Source organism: Babylonia areolata, chromosome 13 (assembly GCF_041734735.1).
Source record: "Babylonia areolata isolate BAREFJ2019XMU chromosome 13, ASM4173473v1, whole genome shotgun sequence".
Taxonomy (NCBI): domain Eukaryota; kingdom Metazoa; phylum Mollusca; class Gastropoda; order Neogastropoda; family Buccinidae; genus Babylonia; species Babylonia areolata.
This window is the reverse complement of record NC_134888.1, coordinates 30211009-30220830: the sequence shown is the minus strand read 5'-3', so window position 1 is coordinate 30220830 and position 9822 is coordinate 30211009. Positions and strand designations below refer to the sequence as shown.

The following is a 9822-nucleotide window of genomic DNA, read 5'->3' as shown; positions in this document are numbered from 1 at the left end:
AGCTTACCTCAGATTGTTTAAATCCATACGGGGGTGTACGTTTTGTAAAGATAGCCATATGGCCTGTGTTCACATTAAATGTTTCAATATGGGTATCACTATGTACTCGAGGTGAGTGATTTGTAAAGATAGCCATGTGGACTGTCTTTACATGAAATGTTTCAATATGGGTATCATTTAGTACTCGAGGTGTGTGATTTGTAAAGATATCCATGTGGACTGTGTTTACATGAAATGTTTCAATATGGGTATCACTATGTACTCGAGGTGTATGGTTGGTGTGAGATTCAATAACCTCATTATTTCACACATGCAAGTCTTTGGTTCAACACACACACACACACACACACACACACACACACACACACACACACACACATGTCCGTGCACAGACAGGGAAGGGAAAGACAGACCGATCGAGTGATAACTAATATACAGAATCGTGTGTGTGTGTGTGTGTGTGTGTGTGTGTGTGTGTGTGTGTGTGTGTGTGTGTGTGTGTGTGTGTGTGCGCGCGTGTGTATCCTTACCTGGAATTTTGACGTCACAAGTACCGCATGATTTCCTGCAGTTGTACTTCATGTAACTGGGGTTGTTGTTACATTCGCCCATTTGTTCCCACTCCTCGCACTTGAAATTGTTATCAACACATATGTCTGCAGATACACACACACACACACACACACACACACACACACACACACACACACACACACACACACAACGCATCGAATAAATAATTGAAGAAACAGCAGACACACATGCAAACACACGCACGCACGCACGCACGCACACACACACACACACACACACACACACACACACACACACACACACACACACACACTCATCTATATATCTTGAGTGATAGATGGATAGATGGATAGATAGATAGATTTACAGGTGATATACATGTGTTCACAGGTGACATACATGTGTTTTACAGGTGACATACATGATGTGTTCACAGGTGACATAAATGATGTGTTTTACAGGTGGCATACATGTGTTCACAGGTGACATACATGATGTGTTCACAGGTGACATACATGTGTTCTACAGGTGACGTACATGTGTTCGCAGATGAAATACATGATGTGTTCACATGTGACATACATGATGTGTTCACAGGTAACATAAATGATGTGTTTTACAGGTGACATAAATGATGTGTTTTACAGGTGACATACATGTGTTCGCAGATGACATACATGATGTGTTCACAGGTGACATACATGATGTGTTTTACAGGTGACATACATGTGTTCACAGGTGACATACATGACGTGTTCACAGGTGACATACATGACGTGCTCACAGGTGACATACATGACGTGTTCACAGGTGACATACATGATGTTTTTACAGGTGACATACATGATGTGTTCACAGGTGACATAAATGACGTGTTCACAGGTGACATACATGATGTGTTTTACTTTATTTATTGCACATGGATTATGTGGTAAAGTTAAGTACGCCACAAGACAATCTTTTCGATGTTGATCATTTGTATCCTCGGTTAGATATACCTCCCTCCATTCCCTCCATTCTCTGAACAGACTGCAGACATTAAAACTACATTTGGCTTTTCATTGGTCTGCTGTTTAAATGTTGAATATTTCGAAGACCATGATATTTTGGACATTCCATTTATACATGAATCATTCTACCACGCCCAGAGCTTAGTAAAAGGAAATGCGCAGTTCTCACAAATATGATGATGCTTACCAGAAACAATTAGTCATATTTGTGACACAGATATCTGGTAGCTGGATATATATGTCTCTAAAAAAAATTTAAAAAATAAATAAAAAAAACATGCATTTTTCAAAGCTAAACATTTACTGCTGTGCTCCAACGATTTCGTAAATATTTATCTTGCAATTGTTGTTTGATACATTGATGCAACCTTCGTTTTGACGCACGTGACTACACCATCCAAAATGCTTCTGTTGTGTGGTCAGTCCAACCTGGTGTGGTCAGTCCTACCCTAAATGGTATGGTCAGTCCTACCCTACCTGATATAGTCAGTCCAACCTGGTGTGGTCAGTCCTACCCTACCTGGTATGGTCAGTCCTACCCTACCTGGTATAGTCAGTCCAACCTGGTGTGGTCAGTCCTACCCTACCTGGTAATGTCAGTCCTACCTGGTGTGGTCAGTCCTACCCTACCTGGTATGGTCAGTCCTACCTGGTGTGGTCAGTCCAACCTGGTATGGTCAGTCCTAACCTATCTGGTGTGGTCAGTCGTACCCTACCCTACCTGGTGTGGTCAGTCCTACCTGGTGTGGTCAGTCCTACCTGGTGTGGTCAGTACCCTACCTGGTGTGGTCAGTCCCTACCTGGTGTGGTCAGTCCTACCCTACCTGGTAATGTCAGTCCTAACCTGGTGGGGGTCAGCCCTACCCTACCTGGTGTGGTCAGTCCTACCTGGTGTGGTCAGTACCCTACCTGGTGTGGTCCTACCTGGTGTGGTCAGTCCTACCTGGTGTGGTCAGTCCTACCTGGTGTGGTCAGTCCCCTACCTGGTGTGGTCAGTCCTACCTGGTGTGGTCAGTCCTACCTGGTGTGGTCAGTACCCTACCTGGTGTGGTCAGTCCTACCTGGTGTGGTCAGTACCCTACCTGGTGTGGTCAGTCCTTGGCAAACATTGCAGGACAGTCTGCAGGCTGACTTCATGTAACCGGGGTTACTCTCACACTCCCCGCTGAAGGCCCAGCCCTGACAGCTCTGGTGTGTGTCCTCACAGCCCTCTGCACACAGACACACACACACACACACACACACACACACACATACACACACACACACACACACACACACACACACACACACACACACACACACACACACGCACGCACGCACGCACGCACGCACGCACATACGCACGGTGTCCGAGTCTGCTCCTTCCCTTGGTTTTGGGTCAATGCTTTTACCTTTACATTTACGTTCATTTACGTGCATTCTCTTTCCTTTACCTTTACATTCATGTTCACTAAGCGCGTTGGCTTACGCTGCTGGTCAGGCATCTGCTTGGTAGATGTGGTGCAGCGTATATGGATTTGACCGAACGCAGTGACGCCTCCTTGAGCTACTGATACTGATACTCATCATACCTCTATCTTGTCTTTGCATTTCTGTTCATGTTGTGCCTTCTCTTTCCTTTACATTTGCATTTCTGTTCATGTTGTGCCTTCTCTTTCCTTTACCTTTGCATTTCTGTTCATGTTGTGCCTTCTCTTTCCGTTACCTTTGCATTTCTGTTCATATTGTGCCTTCTCTTTCCTTTACCTTTGCATTTCTGTTCATGTTGTGCCTTCTCTTTCCGTTACCTTTCCATTTCTGTTTCATGTTGTGCTTTCTCTTTCCGTTACCTTTGCATTTCTGTTCATATTGTGCCTTCTTTCTTTTACCTTTGCATTTCTGTTCATGTTGTGCCTTCTCTTTCCGTTACCTTTCCATTTCTGTTTCATGTTGTGCTTTCTCTTTCCGTTGCCTTTGCATTTCTGTTCATATTGTGCCTTCTCTTTCCTTTACCTTTGCATTTATGTTCATGTTGTGCCATCTCTTTCCTTTACCTTTGCATTTCTGTTCATATTGTGCCTTCTCTTTCTCTTCTGTATTTTACATACGGCTTCTGCTGTTGTTTTCTTCTCACCCATAACGCCTTTGTTTATATTACCTATTTGTTTTCCATCGTGCTTAACATACAAGACTACAGAGAGTTCGTGCGTGGGTATATGTGTATATGTGGCTCACATTCACACACGCCTGTACACACACTAAAAACATCTTGCTTACTGATTACAGTGAATACGCAGATAAATGAATAAAATCCCGTTATCACGCGCTGTGTTCTCGTTGCTCTCACCTGGAATTGTGATGTTGACGCCGCAAGTTCCACAGGCCTGTCGACACTTCATGCCCATGACGGCGTAGTTTCTCACACATCTGCCGTTGGCCTTCCAGTACTGACACACCGTGTCAAAGTCCACACAGGTCCCTAGATGACACACACACAGAAACATCAGATGTCCACACAGGTCCCTAGATGACACACACACATCAAAGTCTACAGCTTGTATGAATGGTTGATTCAAAGTCTTAACAGCCACGTGTAGAATATAGGGGGTATCTAAAATTATTTAAAAAAAAAAAAAAAAGAACTCACATACACACAAACAAGCAAATGGACATGGTGCTATAAATGCATACATCTTTTACCTGCAGTTTCTAAGAAATGGTATTTATCTCGATCCACATAATAGGCAGCAATTTACATGTTTATAATTATTTGATCAGATGAAACCAGGCGACGAAGAAAGTGTGAACGTGTCCATACCTGGCGGAGTTGTGGGCTTGACGCCGATGTCACTCAAGCAGAACTTGCACGACTGTTTACAGTTGGCCAGCATTTTCTCTGGGTATCGGTCACAGTGACCCTGCTCTGCCAAGCTAGCACAGGTGGCCAGCTTATCGCTGCATTCATCTGTAACACCAAACACACACACACACACACACACACACACACACACAGTTTCAGTTTCTCAAAGAGGCGTCACTGCGTTTGGACAAATCCATACACGCTACATCACATCTGCTAGACAGATTCCTTACAGCAGTATAACCCAACGTGCTTGTCAGGCCTTGAGTGCATGCTTATATATTTGTGTACCTATCAGAGTGGAATTCTTTTTGCATAATTTTGCCAGAGGACAACACTCTCGTTACCATGGGGGTTTTTGGGGGGGTTTTTTTGTTTTGTTTGTTTGTTTGTTTTTGTTTCGTTTTTTTGTTTTGTTTTGTTTTGTTTTCAGTGCGCCAAGTGCGTGCTGCACACGGGACCTCGGTTTATCGTCTGATCCGGAAGACTGGACGCTCAGATCGATTTTCCAGTCAAACGTGGGAGAAAGGGCGAGAGCGCGATTCGAACACACACACACACACACACACACACACACACACACACACGCACAACCACATGAACACACATACACACATTTAATCTATAAAACAATTATTTTGGATGGTTTCACTGTAGATAATTTTTAACTTAAACCAAAGTGGCATCAGAATCACTCCATGCATAGCTTAGAACAGTTATATCGACAGACCAACACACATAACTGAAAGCAAAGCACAACTGCTTCAACAGTTCACATGAGGGCAACACAAAATATCAGAAAGTTCAGGAATGTGATCCACCACGTAACTGTCGTGATCCGTTTCCTGCTGCAAAACTCAGTTCCGGAGGCAAGACATCAAACTACATCTTACTGGGGCTTTAAGGACTGCAAACAAGCTGACTTTTATGGTCCATCAAATTCGCCTTTACACTACGTACATCAGATGAAGAAAGTGTCACTGAAATGCATCATAGACACACACACACACACACACACACACACACACACACACACACACACACACACACACACACTATCTGAGTATCTGAACACATTGTGTCCCACACTTATTCCCAACATACCAATGTGGGTGTAGGTTTCGTTGACAATGCAAAAGGAACAGGACTTTCTACATTGTGAGCGCATCAGATCAGGGTTGCTTTGACACGTTCCATTGACTGTGAAGTGGTGACAGTCGTCCTCGGGTATCCGGTTGACACAGGGCACTGCATATAGATAGATAGATAGATAGATAGATAAAGATACAGAAACATATAACAAATGAATGAATGAATGAATAAATGAATGAATGAATGAATTTTATTCAATGAGGGAGAATGATTAATGCCATCAAAGGCTTTTGATAAATCCACAAAATCTACTCCTGTAGTTCATTATTATTTCTGTTTAAAAGCCATTTAACGATCATCTGTGGTCATCGCAGTGTAGCAGTAATGATTTTTCATAAACAAGATTTTTGAGGATGAATCAGTTTACATTTGATCAAATCGGAAAATATTTTCTAATATGTTCTTCTAATGGTTTTGACAGAAGTGAGAAAAAAAATGATACTGGTCTGTTATTTGACGGGTTTGAATGGACACCTGACGTGAACAATGGAATTACTCTAGCTTGTTTAAAACACGTAAAACAAGAGAGGCAAGGCCTTCAAGACTCACTTGTGATATGCACTAAAGGAATTAAGAAGAAAAAAAAGAAGTGGATAATCTGGCAAACACACACACACACACACACACACACACACACACACACACACACATACATACATACATACATACATACACAATTTGATCTAGATCTATATGTGTGTTTGGGGGAAAAAAGTGAAATACCGGGAACGTGGGCTGCTTTAGATGGAATTGTTCCGTTTCAAGCAAGCAACTTTCAGTTCTACGAATACTCAATCATGACGAAAAGCAGAAAATGTTATTTTGGATCAAGATATGTTAAAAGGCCCATTGGTATCACTAAATAACAGTGGATGAGATGTTTGAAGTTAAACATCCAGGATTTTTCTGACCTGAGTAACAAAGATGCTGGGTCAAACTAACTGCCAAAGATACACCTTGCCTCAAAAGTCCACAATACGCGCAAACTATTTCTACCGTCTGATGAGAGTAAATGAATAGCGGGGTTGTTACACACTAGTTCTTTTACAACTAAGGAAAAAAACAACGGGAATCTCCAAACCAAAAGTATGCGATAGTCTGCATTTCCAGAATTGTTCCATTTCATTTTACATGGGTAACTTCGTGACATCAGTCAGCTGAGGCACGACCACTTGCATGGTCATTATACCAACCTGCCGCCCCTTTCGTGTCAACTGAATGAAGAAAACTGCAACAGCTATTTTTAGACAGGCAGCGAGCAACTAAACATCCTTCGGAACCTCGAAACATCCCTGTCTGCTAGGAGTTGCTTAACATAATTCTGTTGTACTCGGCCTCCGAACGATATGGACAAAAGTACATTAAAGATTATGTTACTGTTAAAAAAAAAATTTAATACATCTTTCAAAGCCAGGTACTGCATGATTTACACACTTCCATGCTTGGACTACTCTAAGTAGACGCACAGTTGGCAAAGGTCAGAGTTGTCTTCCTTCGTGCGTAAGAATACGACTTGATGTAACTGAAATTGTACTTGGAAAATCGATTTTGATTTTGTATGTATGTATGCTTGTTGGGGGCATTTATGCAGTAATATTTTTAGGCATGTCCGCAAATCTCTCTCTGAATAGAAACTAAGCTGCCTTCTTCTCCTCCCTTCAATAATATGTTATCGCGAATTTTTGAGTGAATGTAGTACACTGTAATCCAAGATGTCTGCCTCCGTCGATTCGCGTGGGGTCTGTTAAGTATGTCATGTTTGTTCTAGTTAATGTAGTAACATCAGTAAAATATTTGAATGCAGTAAACACGTCGATGTTGTAGTCAGCGCCATTCTCAAATGTAAACAGTGTAAGACGTTGCCACTGAGTATAAAAATATGTTTTAAATGTATTTTTTTTAGATGAGTGAGATCTGTTATGATAAAATCATCTCCTTTACTAATAATTAGTTTTCAGCCCATAAGTATAACGTCCCATTAACAGGCCCATTGAGGGATGTATGTTAAAATGTAACTCCCACACTGAGCAAAGGAAGTTCCATTTTCAGCAACAAAAATATTAATGAACTGCTTTTGTTCAATGTGTCAGTATGTCACAGAAAAATGCTAAGTTTTGTGTATAAAAAAGAAATATATAACAGTATTTTTTGGTGAAAATATTAAAATCTATTTGTGCCTTTCTCAGTGATGCAAAATCATAATGATTAGAATGTATGGAAAGAACTGATCATTTGCTTGCTATTGTTGTGCCAAATTTGGTATCAACTGACTAAGTATTTCCAGAGAAAATGATATGTGAAAGTTTACCACGACACACACACACACACACACACACACACACACACACACACACAACCGAACACCGAGTTATTACATAGACTCACATTGTTTACACAAGTGAGTCAATAATATTTGTCAATGCAAAGGCTATATGTGTATGTCAAGGTAACTTATATGCTGGGTGGCTACTTCAATGATTTTACCATCCAGTTCATGCAGGTCTCATGTATTAGACTGCTTTGAGGAAAGCAGGCATGTACAGACGTCTGGTACTGATAAGAAAGGAATGGATACTGTGGAATCAACAGTTTTAGATGAACAAAAATGGTTTAAATGTTTTAAGTTGTTGTCATCCAATGTATCATTTGTTATCGGTTGTTTAAGCTATATCTAAAACGTCGTCATTTATTATGTTCAGGTAATGTCTTTCGTATCCACTTGCGATCTGGAATATCCTTGACAGATAGATACACACACACACACACACACACACACACACACACACACACACATTGGATCCACTGTGAGAGAAGGGTGTGACTCTGTCCCTACAAGGAATGCCCATTACGTACAGTGTGGGATGGAGCCATCCACAGTACAGATGCCGCACGCCTTTCTGCACTTGTCATGCATGAATCCATAGTTGACGTCACACTCCCCTAGGCCTGCCCAGTACTCACACTGGTCGTTGTGGTCCATACACACCTCTGAAACACACACACACACACACACACACACACACACACACAGAGTTTGAACTTCAGTGCATACATGACCCAAATTATCATTGGAAAACGAGAGTGCCTTAAATCTATCTATGCATTTATTTCATATATAAATGCGAGTTGTCACTGAAGGGAGATAAACGAAAGTGCCTTAAATCTGTCTGTACATATACATCTATATGTATGTGTAAGTTGACTCTGGAGGCTTTAAATCCGTCTATACATATACATCTATATGTATTTGTAAGTCGACACTGAAGGCCTTAAATCTAACAATCAATGGACATCTATATGTATGTGTAAGTTGACACTGGAGGCTTTAAATCTATCTATACATATATATTTTTATGTATGTGTAAGTTGACACTGGAGGCCTTAAAACTATCTATACATATATATTTGTATGTATGTGTAAGTTGTCACTGAAGGGAGATAAATGAAAGAGGCTTAAATCTATCAATGGACATCTGTAAATATGTGTATGTTGACACTGAAGGCCTTAAATCTATCTATCAATGGACACCTATATGTATAAGTTGACACTGAAGGCCTTAAATCTATCAATGGACATCGATATGTATGTGTAAGTTGACACTAAAGGCCTTAAATCTGTCTATACATACATACATACATACATATATATATATATATATATATATATACAGTATGTATGTATGTATGTATGTATGCTTAAGTTGACACTGGAGGCCTTAAATCTATCTATACATATATATATTTGTTATGTATGTGTAAGTTGCCACTGAAGGGAGATAAACGAAAGAGTCTTAAATCTACCTATCAGTGGACATCTATATGTATGTGTAAGTTAACACTGGAGGCCTTAAATCTATCTATCAATGGACATCTGTATGTATAAGTTGACACTGAAGGCCATAAATCTATCAATGTACATCTATGTATATGTGTAAGTTGTCACTGAAGGCCTTAAATCAATCTATCAACGTACATCTACATGTATAAGTTGTCACAGAAGGGAGATAATCGAAAGTGTCTTCAGTCCAGTGTGGCTCACCTTTGGGCATGTCCTGTGGACAAAAGCACGTGCAGTCCTTGGTGAGAAAGCAGCGTGCTGGGCATGTATGTGGTCTGTCGCATCTGTCTGTGCACAGACAATCAAAACACTCTGCTTGCATCGCTATCTTACTTTCTTCTTCAGTCAGAACGGAAGGCACGTAATGTGATTTTACGACCTGGTGCAGCAATTTTTGCCTGACATGTTCATGTAGAAGTGTGTATCTAAGTCATCTGTGATTATTT

General features: G+C 40.8%; 1 protein-coding gene across 2 annotated transcripts in view; it reads right to left on the bottom strand.

Annotated features, from left to right (window-relative positions):
- The window catches only part of LOC143289201 (uncharacterized), a 35133-nt gene that overhangs the window by 8252 nt on the left and 17059 nt on the right, over positions 1–9822 (bottom strand). For both annotated transcript variants that reach the window (XM_076598140.1, XM_076598141.1), the window contains exons 9-15: positions 9578–9664; positions 8392–8526; positions 5491–5634; positions 4345–4491; positions 3874–4005; positions 2627–2755; positions 531–656 (exon numbers count right to left, since the gene is read on the bottom strand). In XM_076598140.1, the coding sequence (XP_076454255.1) occupies positions 531–656; positions 2627–2755; positions 3874–4005; positions 4345–4491; positions 5491–5634; positions 8392–8526; positions 9578–9664 (900 nt within the window). The remainder of the gene's footprint in view (positions 1–530; positions 657–2626; positions 2756–3873; positions 4006–4344; positions 4492–5490; positions 5635–8391; positions 8527–9577; positions 9665–9822) is intronic.